Source organism: Triplophysa rosa, linkage group LG1 (assembly GCF_024868665.1).
Source record: "Triplophysa rosa linkage group LG1, Trosa_1v2, whole genome shotgun sequence".
Taxonomy (NCBI): Eukaryota; Metazoa; Chordata; class Actinopteri; order Cypriniformes; family Nemacheilidae; genus Triplophysa; species Triplophysa rosa.
Window position 1 is genome coordinate 17,639,076 of NC_079890.1, and position 19,624 is coordinate 17,658,699.

A 19,624-nucleotide genomic window follows, 5' to 3' on the forward strand; every position below is an offset into this window, starting at 1 on the left:
ATATATTTTTTCATTCTTTACTTAATTAATGTATGTTCAGTCATTACATTTTTACTGTACTGTATTTTTTATTAATTTAGTTTAGTCATTTAAAAGATTTAAACAAACAAAAAAACTAACTGAATAAAAACATACGTTTTACGATTACTCCAGAGCACTCGTAGATCTACGATGATTTTCAAGTGCTACTTAAGTTACGATGCTTTTGGGAAACAGACCGTAATATTAAGATCACTCGTACGATCGTTTCTACGATCAACTTATGCTTAAAATGCTTTTGGGAAACGCAGCCCAGAGCGATCAACAAACACAGACCGGAAGGTAACTTCGTGCCAGGCACTTACAGATGATGAAACCGTCTATACACTTGCCAGTGTATAAATAAATAAATTAATATTAACGTGTAAATTTAAAATAAAAGTTAAAACTAATTTCTTCGTAACTAGTTAATTTTCTGTTGTGTAGCTGACATGAAACAGCCACTACCGTAGTATTTTTTAAAACCTTGATTGAAAAGATTGTCATATTTTATAATATCTGAACATCATAACTAAAGTAAATCCTAACCCAAATGTAATAGTTTAAAAGTAATATGTAAGTGTATTCTAAATTTGAATTGCATTTCATTTAGATACTCGGCTTTGCCTCACAGCATTACAGACTCAAACCTCTGACCCTTACAGGGAGAAAGATGGTGTGGAACTCACACGGGACGAGTCATTCAAGTACCGCTTCAAAAAAGATGGATGTAAACATGTTCTTATCATCAATGATGTAACCAAGGAGGACGGTGGCCATTACACGGTGAAAACCAATGGAGGCCTATCTTTAGCAGAGCTTTTGGTTCAGGGTAAGTTTCTGACCTTCATATCAGGCTTCAAAAATGTGCTGATTTTTGTCATAGGTCTGTCACCGTTCTTAGGATTTGAAACATTCAAGATCAATGGGGTTTGTATTTTGTGTGGAAAAGAACAGGAAGCTTTAGCAAAAGTCCCCATTTGCTTTCCATAACCTTATTGCTTTCTAAGTGAAATACCTCCCTTATTATAAAATATATTTTACTTTTCCATTAACATTCTCTTATAATGTCTTCAAGATTAGTGAAAGTGACCTATTAGTCAGATATGGTGACCCATACCCGAAATGTGACCTCTGCATTTAACCCATCCAGAGAGTAGTGAACACACGCACAGCAAGTGGTGACCACACGTACACCCGGAGCAGTGGGCAGCTATCACTGCAGCGCCCGGGGAGCAAGTGGGGGTAAGGTGCCTTGCTCAAGGACACCTCGGTCGTTACCCGCCAGCCCTGAGGATCAAACCGGCAACCTTCTGGTCACGAGTCCGACTCTCTAACCTTTAGGCCACGACACGATTTTTTTGTTTTAAATGTATCTTGCACACCATCATATGTCAATCATGTATGATTCTAATCTTAAAGACAAGACAAAGTCTGTGTGCCATGGTTTGGGTTTAAGGCATTGAGCATTCCTAACTCCACCCCATTACCCTTAAACCCCACCTACAAATGGCTATGTCATTTAAATCAGTTGTCAGCCAAGTAAACATGGTCACCAACACAAGGTTACAGCTCACACGATGCCCACATGCCAGCTATTGTTAGAGCCATATATTTTAACAGGACAGATGACTGTCCATTTCTCTCTGTCTCACTTTCTCTTTTTGTCCGTGTCACCCGCCATTCTCTCCTTGTCTTTTATTAGCATCCAAAAAGATTTATGATTCATTCCTTTTCTCCCGTTTATTTTTATTGTCTGTGTCTGTCTCTTTCTCACGTTCTCCTTTATATCCCCCCTTCATTCTATGGCATTCTATGGCAACAGGAATGGCTGCTTCCAGGTTCAGAATCTCTGCTTTTGATCAAGCATGAGAAGTGCTCAGCAATATTTTAACTATATTGTACATATTGTAATTTATCCCCCCCATTATTATGGCCTTATCTGCAATTGATTCTGATTCTGGCATATAATCTTTAGGAGCACTGAAGAAAGCTTTGGGCTTTCTTCAGTGGGGAAGATACCATGGTACTTCTTTATCTTTACATGGTGGATTTATAAATTGTTGTCTTTACAATTACTCATAAACTATGGGATTTATTTAAAATGAATTTATATGGTATTATAAATCAAAACATTTTTAATACTTATAGTTCATTTGTGATAATGTACATTACCACATTTGTGACATTGTGCTATTTCATGTACGTTTTGTTTAGGTCTTCTGTTCAGACTGTTCTTTTTTGGTCATGTGTGATGACATCATGCTTTCTTTGACCTATGACCTTTAGAAAAGCAGCTAGAGGTCTATCAAAGCATTGCTGACCTGACAGTGAAGGCCAAAGACCAGGCTGTGTTTAAGTGTGAGGTTTCTGATGAGAATGTGAAAGGCATTTGGTATAAAAATGGAGTGGAAGTGAAGCCCGATGCCAGAACTCACGTCACACACATTGGCAGGTAAGTGTGCGTGTGTGTATGTAATGTCCAACCTCCTGAAAAGACAAGTACAGTGTGTTGTGTTCTGGATGATGGTGTGATGAAACCCCACCTGACTAGATTAAAAGGAAAAGTTTACCCAGAAATGAAAATTATTTTATCATTTATTCAGCTTCATGTCATTCTAAACCTGTATATGGCTGTTTCTTCTACACAATTTTATTTTTTTTGAGAAATGTTTCAGTGGATTTGTGTCTATACATGGAAGTCAATGGGGTCCCTGTGTTGTTTAAATGTTTAGCATGGTAAAGTCATTTATTGAGAACGTAAAGAATGAGGATGTGCTAATGAGCATCTATTTTTATAATTAGATGCAACAATATTACATTAGCAATTTTGATAGCATATTTTATATTGTTTTGAGAAGAAATTATTACTCTGTTTTTTTTCCTGTAGGATTCATAAACTTACCATTGATGATGTGAAGCCAGAGGATGAGGGAGACTACACTTTCGTTCCTGAGGGACATGCTTTCAACCTCTCTGCCAAGCTCAACTTCTTGGGTACCTCCTCTTGTTTATGTTTATGAATTGCAAGAACTAAATTCATCTGTAGAATACAAACGAAAGAAAGAATAGAAAGAAAAAACTGCTCTTCAAATTATTATTATTATGTTTTTGCAGAGGTCAAGATTGACTATGTTCCTCGTCAAGGTAAAGCAAAGAACAATATCACTATACGTTGTCAATAAAGTGATGCTTTTATAAACTACTTTAAAATATTAAAATAAAGGGGAATTGCACTGTTGACTGGTTACTTTGCTTATATTTATTTTAACTAAAGATCCTCCTAAGATTCATCTGGATTGCATGGGTCGCACTGCCGAGTCCACAATCTTGGTTGTGGCAGGAAACAAACTTCGTCTTGATGTACCGATTACTGGAGATCCTGCACCCACTGTCATCTGGACCAAGTCTGACAAGGTACAAGTGATATATTACATTTTGCCTGGAATCAGTCTTATCCAACCCCTGGCCAAGCTAATAGAGCTGAAGGGTGATTTTGAATTTAGGAACGAAATAAGGTCTATGTAATACCTCAATATTTGAGGATATTTTTTACAGTTTGATCTACAACATATGTTACACATCATACCACACACAAATTCACTCAAATGGGTAATGTGAAACTATTATGTGCCTTAAAAACACAAGTTACTACACTCTTAAATAAAGGTGCTTAAAAGGTTCTTCACAGCGATGCCCTAGAAGAACCTTTCGGTTCCATAAAGAACCATTAACATTTGAAGAATTATAAAAAAGTAAGAAAGAGATGGTTCTTTAAAGAACCTTTGACTGAATGGTTCTTTGTGGACCAAAAACCTTTTAAGCACCTTTATTTTTAAGAATGTAAGTGAGGTCACAACAACTACAGTACGACTGAAATAATGTGCTTGACTAAAGTATTTAAAGCAAAACAGTGGAGCTTCAAAATACATTTTTGAGGTAAGACCGTATGTCATTTGTTTTGTAGAACAAATAATAATGTTGACACTTCATTCTATTTACCATGTAAATTGAAAGCCTCTTATTCTAAAAACCCTTGAGGGAAAATTCTTAAGGGAACTGATTTTGAATTAGCCTTTTTGGTACCACATAGTACCCAAATTAAAAGTCAGCTAATGTACAATGTGACTATTTGCAAACATAATTTTTTTAAATTCCTCTGAAATACTTTAAAGCGTGTGGTGTTCTGTATTTCTTTATTCAATTTGTCATGTTGGCCTGCAAATGTAACAGGAGATCCAGTCTTAACAGGTAGGTGACATCTCTCAGCCCTGAGCAGAAAGACTGTGGGAGTTCACTGGGACTGGGAAGTTTGTTCTGAGATGGAAGGTTTACTCTCTCACGCTTAACCTTTGATTTGCCATGGCTTCACTGCTTCTGCTTTTGCTGTATGTAGGCGAAATCTAAGGAGGGCCAGACGCAACCTGAACCATCACACATATGGACATTGAAAGACGGTGAAGTGAGTTTGGGCCTTACAAACAATAACACCACCTGCTTGAGCAAACCACATTTTTGTGTGCTCTGGTAGCATCTTCCATGCTTTCTTTGCTTTGGCTGTTATGTTGAATGTCTGTTAATGGACTTGATCGTTATAATCCAGAAAGACACTTCTTGAAACCGTTTTTGTTTGTCATTTACTGCTTTTGATTGTTTAGTGATAAAAAATATTTGAAGTAAATAAACTTTTCTAACATTTAACACAAGCATTACTCTGTAGCATACTGTGTTTGTGTCTACCAGGTGAGTGCATTTTTCATAATCCATACATTATTAAGTACAGGGTTTGAAAACAAAAGCTAAGCACCACTTAAAGGAGCCATATGACACGGCTAAAACAAATATTATCGGTTGTTTTAGATGTAGTGCAATGTGTATACACGATTTAAGGTTCAAAAACGCTGTATTTTCCACATACCGTGCTTGTTTGTATGTCCTCTAAGCCCCGCCTCTCTGAAACGTGCAGATTTTTAACAAAGCTCATCGCTCTGAAAAGCGAGGTGTGCTATGATTGGCCAGTTAACCAGTGCGTAGTGATTGGTCGAATACTGCAAGGGTGTGACGGAAATGCCATATTTGGAACATCAGGTTACAAAGCAATTGTACTGACAGTACTGACTTGCCTATACATTTGGGCGGTCTTAGTCAACTCATACCACGAACTGACGTGGATTTGTGGGGGTGTGGTTACACGAGGCGTTTCAGGCAGGTCTGAGTGAGCATTCGCTTTTAGATAGAATTTTGTTCCGACACTTTTATGTGTCTAATACATGCATGGGCAATTTATAACACACCAAGACAAAGAAAAACACATGTTGCGCCATATGACCCCTTTAAGTAAACTAGACAAGGGAATGATCAGGTAAAGTATAAAATCTGAATTTTCATTTATGGGTTTCTATACAGTATTATATGGGCATAATAGAAGTATTTGGATTCAATTTTCTACATCTAAAATGCTTTTATGTCTGGTTTTGGGTCTATTCAAGTGAGTTGTATGCAAAGACCTATGATAGGTTCAAAAGTGTGGTAGATTTAAACCCTTGCTAAATTCCTTTTTAATAACCGATTGTCATTGGACGATCAGGTGCTGACAGACACAGATGGGCGTGTCCATGTGGAGAGTACCAAAGGCCATTGCATCTTTACCATTGAGGGGGCGGAGCGTCAGGATGAGGGCATGTACTCTGTCACTGTACGCAACCCTGCTGGAGAGGATACAGCTGACATAAATGTTAAAGTTGTTGGTAAGCTTCCTTTATCCCCCATTTGGATGGATACACTTGCCAACTGTCCTCTGACGGCCTGGAGATCTCCACTGATACTAATATGTGGTGGCATCTTACTCTATCAATTCAGAATGCTCACTTGCTTTCAGAATGCTTGTTTATCCTGGCTAGAAATTTACTATTTTTAACTTCTGTGACTCCTCTCCTACATGATAGTCCTGTGGTATGTGATAGATTCCACATGCCAGCCAATATATTAAAGTACTTTGGGCGTCTATACATGCAAAAGTGTTAAAATGTAAAAGATTGAGAGGGTGTAATAGAGAAAAAAAACACATTAAATATGTTTGTTACAGTTATACAGTCAGAATGAAAGTAACATTAAATTGGGCTCATTATCTGAGAGAACTATAAGCTGTCAAATGAAAGTGTGATTGTGGGTTGATACCATATGGAATTGTATGATTATTGTAATACAACAAATCAGCAAGTTATGTTCTAGTCTTTTATGATAGTGCCCTTAATGTTTTTTAGATGTGCCAGACCCACCTGAAGCTCCCAGAATCCTTAGCGTTGGTGAAGATTCGTGCATTGTCCAGTGGGATCCCCCACTCTTTGATGGCGGCCAGTCAGTCATAGGTGAGTGAATTTCTCTAGTTAAAGGGATAGTTCACGCAAAAAGTAAAATTCTGTCATGAATTAACGTCAAGTTGTTCCAAACCTGTATAAATTTCATTGTTCTGTTGAACACAGAAAGATATTTGGAAGAATGTTAGCAACTGAGATTTCTGAGGCACCATTGACCAGAGGTCGCGTTAACTGTAAATTCTCCGTCATTGACGGATTTATTTTACCAGTGACAGAAAATCTGAAGACCGTCTGTCATTTTGACGGATTACAATAAGGGCAATTTGTAATGCCCCGTTTTGTCATTTCCCTTCATTAGAGTGCGATCGTAGGCTACTACCACTGCCCTGAACACGATCGCGAAGGGACTAGTGTTTCCCATTCATTAGCTTTCTTACAATGCCTTGTCCGTTTTGGAAAACGCAGGTCTGACACAGACCCCCACGTCGCGTGCATGCATACACACAAAGGCGTGCAGTGTTGCGGTGTTTACAGAGTTTTTTCATTCAGAAAAGTGTCTTTTGGATAAACCTTAACTTTCAGTGAATGGAAAAATGTCTCTCTTGGCGTCTTCTCTGTTCAATGAGCGGCAGAAGCTGCAGAGTCATGACCAAACCGCAGCTTACTTGTGAGTGAGCACAAAACACCATTTACAAGCACTTTATGTTGTTACAGCAAGTACAGTACAGCGTGATGATATCACGAACATGATAATTACCACGTAACGCCACCTTGGACCATAGTGACGGGTAATAATAGATTATGATGGATTTTTTACAAGCCTGTCTGTCTAGCGCAACCTCTGCCATTGACTACTATTAAAATGATGGTCAAAGGTGTCCTGTTCTTAAAAAAGTCTTTGTATTCAACCAAACAAAGAAATATATACAGGTTTGGAACAACTTGAGGGTGAGTAAATGAAAACAGAATTTTCATTTTTGAGTGAATCCCTTTAATTCATATTCTGCTATCAGTAAATTTTGTTATTGAAATGTGTAATGGAGCTTTTATGCGTTGTCAGGTTATGTACTGGAAAGGAAGAAGAAGAAGAGTTACAGATGGATGAGACTGAACTTTGATCCTTATAAAGACACGACATATGAGGCCAAGAGAATGATTGAGGGCGTGGCCTATGAGATGCGAATTTATGCAGTGAATGCCATCGGCATGTCATGCCCTAGCCCTGCCTCCCAACCATTTGTGCCAATTGGTGAGTTTCATTACTTGTGCTACTCGTGTTTCTTATGTTCTATTTGTCTCTTATTTGCTTTTTTGAATGCCTCTAATGCTAAACATACGTTTAATGTGGATAATCTCAGGCTATTTTTTGTACTATGCAAATGCTTGAGAACTCGCCACACATCAAAGTATTTTTATTCTCTTCTAGTCCAGACACCTGGAGTTTTTCAGGCACATTCTGCCATTCATTTAGTTTGATCAGGTTGTATTCTTTAAACCAGCTCTAATGGGGTCCTCTTTGGTACCACATCTAAAGCAATGCAAATTGCTTTTTTGTCTTCTGCCCATTTTTTGAATGGCTCATCTGCGTTGCAATCTGCGTTTGTCTGTTGCAAAACTATCTTTGGCATCCACCTCTAAAAATAATGGCATGTTAACACACTGTTGAACTGCGTCCAGTCTTGTGCTGTCCACTGCATTGTCAAATAAGAGGAGGGGGCAGGACACTGCACTTCCTTTGTTGCTCGTCCTGTCTCCATTGCAGAGTCCAAAGCAGAGGACCACAGCAGGTGTTACAGAGCAGACCGCCTTTATTCAGGAGCAGCTACTTGGAAACGCAACAGACTAAAGTGATAAAATGACGAAACCTATGCTACCCAAGACTGCTGAGAAGAAGCCAGCTGAGGTGCAACCACCTGATCCCCCAGCAGATCCCAAAGAGCCAGAAGCACCTCCTCCAGAAGAACCTGTGAAAAAGGAGATTCCTGAAGCTCCTGCACCTCCGGCCAAGGAGGCGCCTCCTGGGGACGAAGGAGCTCCTCCTGCAGATGAAGTTCAAGCAGCTGAACTAACACCACCAGGAGAGGATGGGACACCTGTAGAAACACCCCCAGCAGAAACTGCCCCCCCAACGGAGCCAGAACCAGAGCCAGAGCCTGAACCTGTTGGCAGTAGGCGTCTGTTTTTTAACACAGTTTTTTTGTGGATCCTAATAATGCATGAGTTATATGCTGGTAGTACAGTATGTGTAACATCATTGTATTTGAAAAGATGTCTTGGTTTTAGTAGATTATTTATTTGTTTTTTTTTATTCATTGTTGTCTAAGTACTGTATATCTGAGGAACCGCTGTGTGAAGCCAATTTGATAATGCTTGTCCATGGCCAGTCAATGGCTGCATTTTTAAGCCCGCACAGTGATGTGCTATGGTTCGATGTTACCGGATGTCCTGTATATTATAATGTGAACTTTTCCATTGAAGGTCTTAATAAGTACCATCAAACCATCAACTTTATAAGCTTTATATACATAGCGAGTTGACAAATAACTGTATGTGTCCTATTGTGTAAATTTCTTTTGTAAAAAAACGAACAATGCAGATAAATCTCGCTTATGCTATTTTATTACATAAATATAAATGTTAATAATATAAAATAATATAATATTGACATTTTGTTTTCTAAATTTTTGCTATCACACCATAGGACAGGGTTCAGTTTATTTGTCAACTACACACATACACATACAATAGTGGCCAAAGGTGATGTCTGGGGGGAATATTTGTACAATATTTTCTTTTAATGCCACCTCAGGTTTAATTAAACCATCAAACTATGAGGTGTATGGTACACAATGAACAAACCGCTAAACTTTTAGAGTATCTAGGCAAACTTATTTGATAAAAAAGGCAAAGTATAGTGTATCAGGAAATAAGGCTTTTATTTGAATATTTAGAAAAATGCATAGAAAACAAAAAGCTTACAGGAAATCGTGTACACTGACAACAGTTTTATCAGCTATTAATATTTTTTGATTCTCTCATGTAGTTATATTTTTCCAGGCCTTGACTCAGTAAGCTTTGAACACGTGTTGTGTTATTTTTTGTCAAGCCCCCTTAAATTCTCACTATATAACACAGATTAAAAATGTATTCAAATTTTTTATGAGTAAAGCAGTACATTTTCCAAAGGTGGGCATTACTTTTTGTCCATTACTGTATATAATATTTTGGGTTTACATTTTAGTGTCAGGAACGGAAACAGAACCCAGGCGCAGACAACAAGGGGTTAACGGAAAACTTTTAATAAATAAAGCACAAACAAAAACCCACGATGGGGAGCAAAACAAAACAATACAGACTTCAAAAACAAAACTTCCCGCGAGGGGGCAAAACTGACAAACAAGATAATCTACACAGGGACAAGGCAAGGTAAACTGGAGGAAATGTACAATCTTGACACGACGAAGCAAACATGGTAAAATCCAACAGCACAGGACAGCAAACACGAGGGCATGATGTTGGCGGACTAACAAGGGTTAATTACAACGGGCAGGTGTGGGTAATGAAACAATTTCGGGAAGATAAATGAGGAAACGAGGGGGTGGGGTGAAACAGAGTCCATGGGGGGAAGTCCAAGAGGGTTGGGGCAGGGTAGATCTTATTCCGGAGGGTGAGAGCGTGGAGTCCTAGGGGGGTTGACAGGGGAAGTCCTGGGGGGAATAGGTTGGGGTGGCAAGGGTCCAGGGGTGAGCGGGGGAATTGCCGGCTGGATCGCCGGCTGCTGGACCGGACTGGACCGCTGGCTGGAGTGCCGGCTGGATCGCCGGCTGCTGGACCGGACTGGACCGCTGGCTGGAGTGCCGGCTGGATCGCCGGCTGCTGGACCGGACTGGACGCCCGCGGCTGGACCGGACTGGATGCCCGCGGCTGGACCGGACTGGACGCCCGCGGCTGGACCGGACTGGACACCCGCGGCTGGACCGGACTGGGCGCCCGCGGCTGGACCGGACTAGGTGCCCGCGGCTGGACCGGACTGGATGCCCGTGGCTGGACCGGACTGAAAGCAGAGGCCGGACCGGGACTGGAAGCTGGCGCTGATGTCAGCAATCCCCTCCTCTGCTTCTTCCGGGGGCTTGCTCCAAACCGGAGGAGTCTGATGCCATCCACCAGGACTTCCTCCTCTGTCGCTTGCCCTGGAGGCTGGTAGGAGGCGCCGAATCCTCTGCGCTTGAGGTGGGAGGGGCTGAATCCCCCAGGGTCACGGTGGCCAGGACGCGGTCTTCCGGGACGGTGGCCAGCGGGGATTATACCCATTCTGGGACGGATGGCCAGGGGTCATCACGGTTGATAACGAACCTGGCCATGTCGCTGAACCCCAGAGGGCTCAGCATCCGGGTCTCCGACGGCTTGAGCGGCTCGGAGAGGCAGCCATTAAAAATGACTTTGAGTTCTGCCTCTGTCTCCCCCGCTGCTGCCGCGAAGTCCCGGATAAACTCATGTATTCCGCGAACCCCCTGACGGACCCCAAAAAGAAGATGGGCTTGGCGGGCCCGCAGGGAAGATCGCGGACATGCCTCCATGCTGTCTGCTGGGTTCATTGATGGCACAAGACTAGAAAAGCATGACAAGAAGAGGCAGGACCATGACATTTTAGTCTTGTGTGTGTTTCAGGAAATTAAAATAAAATAGCTTTCGGTCCTATTTCTAAACAATTGTTTGCATTCCAGAGGGAAGATGTAGTTAAAACAATTTAACTCTAGCTAACATGTCTAGATAAGAATAATTGTTCTTGCTTTCAAGTTCACACTCTGTATAAATACAGCTTGACCTGTGTGTGCCATTGCCTTGTTAATATGGAACAAACATGCTAGACCAATGCTTGCTTACAATTCAGAGCAGACAGGATTTATCTTCAGGGGGTCCTTATCACCACAAACCAAAGTTAAACTCTGACCCGTTCAAGTCATGTCAGTTATTCTTGTCTGTAATGAAAGGTATGTTGTAAAGACAGTCTGAAAGGAAAGTGTAGATATACCTCACGCAATTGATGTTGGGTCCTTAGTTTCTATGGCTCCATGTAATGGGGTCCTCTCACATTGATCAGTGGCAACAAGGAAGGTTTCATGTAAATTCAGGCATACATACCAAAGGTCAGTTGAGTACACCAGATGATGTTTTCCAGAAGGTAAATGTATTTACAGAGCTACAGATATTCAGATCAGACACACAGGCAATCCACCTTTAATTTTGTGTGGAATGTCATCTCATGCTTTTCATCTTTCTGTACACAGCTCCCACCAGTGAGCCAGTTGGTCTGTGTGTGGAAGACATCAGTGATACCACCATCTCACTCAAATGGAGACCTCCAGAGAAGATAGGCTCAACTGATTTCAATGGCTATGGGGTTGAGTACTGCAAAGAAGGCTGTAAGTGTGTTTGTCTGCATATGAAGAGTTCATTTGCAGGAACAGATAGATAACTAACAATTTTCAGAATCATGTTTTTTATTGTGCATTCCAATGAATATCAATATAACTGCAGTTGGTTGTTTTGATTAAGTAATGATAACAAAAAAAATACTGCTATAAATAAGATAGCGTAATAAAAACCATGATTTTTGAAAATCTTTAAAAACTGAGTTCTCTGGTTTCGCAAATGTACCTAACATCAAAGTATGATTCTGTCTGGGTTTTCAAGTTCAGCTCAAGCTCAGGCAAATCCAGATTCCTTCTAAAATTTATGATCAAACTTGATCTGATTACTTCGAAGTAGAATGTTCTTTACAGTATATTATATATGAAGATTTTATGTAGAAAACAGTAAATCACAAAAAATGACTTGGCTTTTTTTCACCGACAATATTCACAATTAATATTTTCTTACTATCCCATTTTAATCAACTTAAGTGAAAGGCATATTTCATAACCGTACAGTTTAGAATTAATCCTTAATGTCCTGTGTCTCTCTTTCCTCTCTGAAGCTGATGAATGGATTCCTGCGTTCACGGGTCTTACAGAAAGGACCTCCGTGACCATCCGTGACCTGCCTACTGGAGAGAAGATGCAGTTTCGTGTGAGGGCGTATAATATGGCAGGCCCAAGTCCTCCTGCCGCACTGCAACAGGCAGTGACCATTCGTGAAATCATGCGTAAGTACCCGGCCAGATAACAGTGTATTTTAGTTCTGGCATGAAACTCTAGATGGCGCAGTCCTAAAGTCTAAACCAATCTGACATAGTAACTTACTACACGGTGAAGTGATTGGTTCCCTCCGTATCAGCAGCCAATGAGCTTGCTGCTCTACGTTTAAATCTCGGCTAGTGATTGTTGTAGTAGTGCAGCGCGTTTCAGATACCCTCCTCCTTCCCCAGCTCCACATGTATAGCTCTGCTACAAGGTGATCACGTAAGCTACAGGGTTTATTCATACTGAATGTGATATATGTGCAGCAGCATTGCTTATGCATATGTAACCGGTCCTACTCGCCCCGCTCTGCACGGGCCTCGAACTGACGTCGGTCCGGATGGTAGACGGGCGCTCTAACGAGGAGGCTAAAGACCGCAGTCTCTAGCGTCTGTCGCTAGAGCGTCTCTGTTGGTCGGGGAGTGAGGTTTACACACTGCACAGCTCTTCACTAGCTGGCCTCCGTTACACTTACAACAGTATGTTGTGGATGTATTGGCAGTAGCAAGTCTCCGTACTTGCTCCACCGCAGCAGCAGCGTAGCAGATCTATTCTGCCAAGACCAAATACATTTATATGTCATGTACACTACCATGCTAAACCCTCCGAGAGTTGTCATGACAGAAATATATTTGTGGTTTATACGTTCAGCCTGGTAAGTGTAGTCCAGATAAGGATCGATCACCAAATGTTTGATTCACTCATTTATGATAATGAAGCCGTGCATAAATGGCCAGATTGATTAAAAATTTGCACCGCTGGGGATGAAGCGCTTCAATTTGCTCGATTTCTCAACTTTTTGAATCACTCAATGGTCCAAGAATGTTGATAGTTTGTGTTGAAAGCTTTTTCTCTTAATGGCTACCTAAGAGATTATAATGGTTCACATAATGATGCATACGCTTTTTCTGAATAAACATGGTGTTATTTCATTGCATTACAGACATGTTAAGAAAGTGAGATAGTCTTATATTCTAGGGTGCAGGGCTGCCATGTAAAGTTTTTACTACAATCAAGACCTTGTACAATTTCTACTTTTATTCATTGCAGAGCGCCCTAAAATCTGGATCCCTCGTAACCTTCGTCAGACGGTCATCAAGAAAGTAGGAGAAACTATTAACCTAGTGATCCCTTTTCAGGTGAGAGTATTATATTTTCTACATTAACAAATTTTTTAAATTGTGGATGTAAAGATAATCCTGAACAAAGCTCCTTATTGTCTTCTTTTTCTCCTCTTGAGGAGTCTATCCTCTAATAACTTCTATACGCCAGATATTCGATGTGCTTCACGGGCTTATAACTTACTCATCCACTTGTTTGTTTACAGAACCTATTTTGTGAAACATAGATGTTGATCTTCAGACTCTATCCTTTGCCATCCTCTGTGACTATAAATACCCGGAGGTCTATAGCTGAAATTCAATGAGGAGAGCTAGAGTACATACAGATGGTTGTCAATGACACAAGTCTAAACAACAGCTGTAAAATCCCTGTGGGAAACTGTGTCCAGAACACAGCACAGCATATATTATCAAACACACAATGAGATGATAGATTGATCTCTGTCTTCAAGCATCAACATATATATCCTAAGCTTAATTTATCCATCTATTTAGGCTCTCCATCCAAATTTCCATTAGTAGTTTGTTAGTAAATCATTTCAGCGTTTCATTTTGGACAATAAGAAGTATTGTCTTGAATCTTTCTTCACCCGCTTTCTGTTTAAGGGTAAACCACGACCTAAAGTGACCTGGACGAAGAATGGTGGGCCTCTGGACCCGAAGCAGGTCAGCGTAAGGAACAGCGACAATGATTCCATCTTCTTCATCAGGAGATCAGAGAGGAATAATTCTGGGAAATATGAGCTTCAAGTGCAAATTGAGAATGTGGAGGACAGGGCCAGTTTGAATATACAGATCGTGGGTGAGTTACTCACTCGCAAAACACTTAAGTCCTCTGTCCACATTAGTGTTTTTGATTATAAAGCAACAAAACACATATTTTTCCCTGTAAGACCTGCCGGGCCCACCTCAGAATTTAAAGTTTGTGGATGTGTGGGGCTTCAACGTTGCCCTGGAATGGAAACCACCCAAAGAAAATGGCAACTGTGATATCACAGGCTACATCATCCAAAAGGCTGACAAGAAAACAATGGTAAGCGCGAAACTACAAATTTGGGTTTGCTGAAAATGATATAATGACACTTTTCAAACATCGCATGCATTGGCTAAGATTTTTTTTGTGAATGCCTTACAGTCTATATTATTTTTAAAAGGCCAGCTTTGTCAAGTTTTTGTTACATTTTTGCAAATGACTTACCCATGATTGCTAATATATATTACTAAATAATACATAAGGAATTTTATACATTATAAAATATAAGCACTTGCTTCCAGGAAATGTATTATTTAAATATATCACTTTAAATGTTCAAATATAATCCCATAGTTTTTTGTTTCGTAAGGGGCTGCTTGTGTCTAAAAGCAGCTAAGCTTGCGATCGCTTTAATTGAGCAATGTATGTACAGTATTCACCAGTGGCACAGCTTTAACCTCTCCCGTGACATGTGTTCGGCCGGCACTACTGAATTGTGGGCAAGGGAATCAGCATCCAGAACATTTAGTACCAAAAGCTCCAATATGACCCTTCCTGCATGCCGAACAAGGACTCCTGTACCCCCTTCAGCGCAACACGCTGTAATCTTAGCCCACGGCCTTGCTCTGATTTAAGTGCTGTCATTATGCTGCTCTCTTTACCCCTTTGTACTCTTGAGCTACTAAGGTTAGCAGCTTAATAAAAAGCACCCGGTTTGGGTTTCACCTCGCATTGTTACTGGATCCAGACTGGGTCCAGAGCAGCAGGCAGGAAGACACAGGATTATCAGGTTTCACAGGACAATCTCAATCAGAAACCGGAGATGACCTGCTGCTAAATATAAAAGCACTTTAGGCTGCAGGGGTGCGTTCGTGAGCAGGCGACTTACCGGCTTCTACTGGTGTTCATACTGATACAGTAATGAATGTGTCAAGTCATCCTGCGCTGGTTTCTCTCATTCGTATCAACTGATGAAGCTATTTTACTATGAACTATAATACTTTATATTTTTATGACAGAGAAATATGAGAGTCATTGACATGACGATGTTTAAAATATGTCACGACACATTGCTATGTAAAGTAGATTTTAGCCAGTGTAAGTGGTGGCATAGCGTGACTTCATTCTGTAGGCTGGGAAACATATTAGATCTATGACAACATGGGTAAGAGTGAGACGTTATGTGTTGGGTTTTGATTTTATTGGTATGCCTGATAAACAACTATAAGAAAATAAGAACTGATAAACATTTAATATTTACATTATTATAAACATATATTTAGTGAAGGGGTTTTTAATAGTTTTCATATATACAACCACTCAAAAGTTTTGGGTTTTTCTTTATATATTTTTTTCCAAAACTATGATCACACAAATGTAACTATGGAAATTACTAATATAAATATCTGAAACGAAGTAATGTCAAATTTTATGTCGTGTCGTCTTAATTATGGTCATCCTATTAAAACAATGAATTTTTATTTTTATTATTATACTAATATATAATTGTTTTGTAGTAAATAAATGTATATGTTGGAAGGAACTCTTACATTTAACATTTAAGCATATGCCATCAGATCAATTTTTTTCATGAGATCATGAGAGATATTTCCCTGAAAGGTCCAGTGTATGGGATTTAGCGGCATCTAGTGGTGAGGTTGCGAATTGCAACTAACAGCTCACTCCACCCCTAGTGGTTGTAGCCACTATGATGCTGCTCAGTTAGCGGCAGGGTAGAATTCGTCCAGTGAAGAGTTGGTCTACCACTGAAATAATTTTCGAGACATTATTTCAAAGTCGAAAAACTGCAAAGTGTTGCTTTAAGTGATCCTAAAATTTTGTATAAAAGATGAGTTTTGGACACAATGACAATTCTTATAGTCACCTCCATTTTGTGAGAGCTCATAATCAGAATAATACAGTTTATAATCTGTAAAAGTATGTAACACAATAAGAAGGTTTGTACTTGTGTGTTTTTTTCTTTTGAAGGAATGGTACACAGTGTATGACCAGTATCGTCGCACTAACTGTGTAGTGTCAGATCTGATCATGGGGAATGAGTATTTCTTCCGTGTGTACGCCATAAACATGGTGGGTCTGAGTCCAGAGCCTTGCATGTCCAAAGACAGTGCCTACATCCTGAAAACAGGTGATTTTTTTTCATTTCTCATTTATATGCAATTGACCTTTCCCCAACCTTTTGTTTTATATCCTGTTCCACTTATCCTGTGTGCCATAGACCTCTGATGTGTGGCATTTATGTTTTGGTTCTTCTCTCCAGGCATTGAATACAAGCATCCCTCCTACAAAGAACATGATTTCTCAGAGGCTCCCAAATTCACACATGCTCTTGTGAGTCGCTCGGTTATTGCGGGATACAACGCTACACTCAGCTGCGCCGTAAGAGGCATCCCCAAGGTGGGCATGTGTGACCTCAACATTACATCTTTCATCCATAAATACATAAACCCACCACCCTGCGGTTATGTCCTGATATAACCAAAATTAAGATTAATGTTTCCCATACTAATTTGATTGTAATTGAATATATTCCATTGTGCTCTGCAGCCTAAAATCACATGGTACAAAAACAAGATGGACATTACAAATGAGGCCAAGTACCGTATGTTAAGCAAACAAGGCGTGCTGACTCTGGAGATCCGTAATCCCTGTCCGTTTGATGGAGGCGTGTACACGTGTAAGGCGGTCAATGACAGTGGAGAGGACATAGTGGAATGCAAACTGGAAGTTCGTTGTAAGTATCCATTGGGACCTAACAGGTTTTCCTTAGTATCATTTTCATAATTTGCAGATTTTTATATGATGTGTATAGCAGAATTGTATATGTATGTTTATAGCAGAGTTATAAAACGGATTAATTCTTTAATAGTCACCCCTAATATGTTTAGTCTGTATTTGACCACATTTCACAGAACCATCAGTATATTATTCATATATGGTAGTGTATATTTATATATTCATATATGAATTCCACAAGTTGAAAAATGTTTAGAAAAATGCAACATACATACAACAAAATACTACAAGTCTTTCTTAAAATACTACATAGTGTTCTTAAATCTTTTAAAATAGATATATTTTGAATTAATAACATGAATTTCTGTTGTAAGCTACACAAGTGAAAAATACATAGATAACAATGTGTATAAGTGAAAAAACATTTCCATTTGTATAATTTAGAAGTATTTATTATGTCAGTGAAAAAATATATACATACATCATTTTAAAATTTGCCGCCATACATGAGATTTATATATGGGATATTTTACTTTAAGACTGCCATTGATAAAATGTAACAATTGTCTTGTAAGCACAATGTGACATGCACCAAAAAAACATGTATGACATGCCCGGCATACATGCGTATGTTTCAATTTTATTAATAACCGATTGCCTGGACCTAGATGTGTGTCTAAAGGTCCAGAATGGATCCAGTGATCCATGATTTCACTTTAATACCTCCTCCTTACTTGCTGTTTCCCATCACCTTCCCTACCCCCTCACTCCCTCAGCCCGTGGGTAAACAGAAAGGTCAGGTTTACTCTGTGTGAAACGTGTTCAAGGTAAGCATGATAACAAGCCAGCTGTTACCAGCACATCCACACTGCCCTTGCTTGCACTATATTATAGGGATAGTTCACCCAAAAATGAAAATTCTGTTATGAATTATTCACCCTCTATAGTTCTTCCAAAAGAAAGTCATACAGGTTTGGATTCCCATGATAATCAGTAAATGATGAAAGAATTTTCATTTTGGGTTGAACTATCACTTTAAGTCACTTTTCAACACCTGGCATTGACAAATCTGACAGTTTTACACTGTGAAATTTGGAAAATCTGTTATTTACATTGTGTTGATCAGGTGATAGAATTCAGTGCCAAACATATGTTAAGCATCTCTGTGGGTCTAACAAACTAGTTCTCGTAGACAGTTATGCAGCTGGTCAGCACATTGTCTGTGGTGCTGATAGGGGAGTTCATACACAAACTCAAAGTGTTACATCCATCATTGCCTGTGTAGGTATAGGCGCCTAATGTCTTCCAGCATCAATACAATTTTTCCTATTGTGTCTACATATTGCATTGGTAACACAGATGATTTCATTCATTAGGATTTACAGTATTTAAAATGTATTTATGGCATACTCTTAAAGGAATGGTCAATTCCTTTACAATTGATGACAATTCTGTCATCATTTATTCACCCTTGTGTCATTCAAAACATGACTCATTCTTCTGTGTACACAACAGAAGATATTTTGAGAAATGTCTCAGTGGTTGTGTGCTCATACAATGGAAGTCAATGGGAGCCAGTGTTGTTTGTAAAGACACCAGAAACTGACAGACTAACGTTAACGTTGCATGTGAATGAATACTTGTAAAATAATTACAAACTATTTCAATAAATGCACTAATATGATTATTAGCTTGAGCTTGATTTATGAGTTATTAGTTTATTAATTGCCCTCAATGGTCTTAAAACTGCATCAGATAAACATAAAAATCTCTAATAAATTTAACTTAACAAAAAATCCATCTTGAAAATGTAGGTTTGGAATACAAGCAGATTTGTTTAAAAAACATCACTTCAATGTTTCAGTAATATAATTTGATATAGGTTATCCCATAAATAAAGGATGCTGTCTAATAATGATTCTTTGGTTTAATCACAGCTCAAATCACAAAAGAAGATGCCAAGAAATGAGAGACGGGCATGTCTCATGGTTTGGAGAAACTGACTCTGTGTCCTCTTTCTGTCCTGAAAGGACCCCATGACCATAATGAATCAAATGATAGAGCAAATAAATAATTGTTTCATCTGCATGTGCTCAAAGATTCTCACTCACAGCCCATGGTTCTGTACTTTAGTGTGTTTTCTTGTCTTTATTGCTTGTTTTCATTTCAGAGTAATTGAAGTCTGTGTTGTAAGAATAATTCTTCCTTCCACATTGTGACGTTATATAACATGCTCAATAAAGTTTATGGTTGCCTTGC

The 19,624-nt window shown here is 39.4% G+C and overlaps 1 protein-coding gene across 1 annotated transcript in view; it reads left to right on the forward strand.

Annotated features, from left to right (window-relative positions):
- The window catches only part of mybpc3 (myosin binding protein C3), a 43,903-nt gene extending 24,279 nt beyond the window's left edge, over positions 1-19,624 (forward strand). The window contains exons 16-33 of the mRNA XM_057344827.1: positions 684-850; positions 2,308-2,473; positions 2,909-3,015; positions 3,136-3,165; positions 3,296-3,435; positions 5,606-5,765; positions 6,282-6,386; positions 7,396-7,584; positions 11,624-11,758; positions 12,313-12,480; positions 13,565-13,653; positions 14,242-14,437; positions 14,529-14,668; positions 16,598-16,757; positions 16,890-17,026; positions 17,177-17,363; positions 18,125-18,192; positions 19,303-19,624. Coding sequence (XP_057200810.1) covers positions 684-850; positions 2,308-2,473; positions 2,909-3,015; positions 3,136-3,165; positions 3,296-3,435; positions 5,606-5,765; positions 6,282-6,386; positions 7,396-7,584; positions 11,624-11,758; positions 12,313-12,480; positions 13,565-13,653; positions 14,242-14,437; positions 14,529-14,668; positions 16,598-16,757; positions 16,890-17,026; positions 17,177-17,363; positions 18,125-18,180 — 2,332 coding nt within the window. The 3' untranslated portion in view covers positions 18,181-18,192; positions 19,303-19,624. The remainder of the gene's footprint in view (positions 1-683; positions 851-2,307; positions 2,474-2,908; positions 3,016-3,135; positions 3,166-3,295; positions 3,436-5,605; positions 5,766-6,281; positions 6,387-7,395; positions 7,585-11,623; positions 11,759-12,312; positions 12,481-13,564; positions 13,654-14,241; positions 14,438-14,528; positions 14,669-16,597; positions 16,758-16,889; positions 17,027-17,176; positions 17,364-18,124; positions 18,193-19,302) is intronic.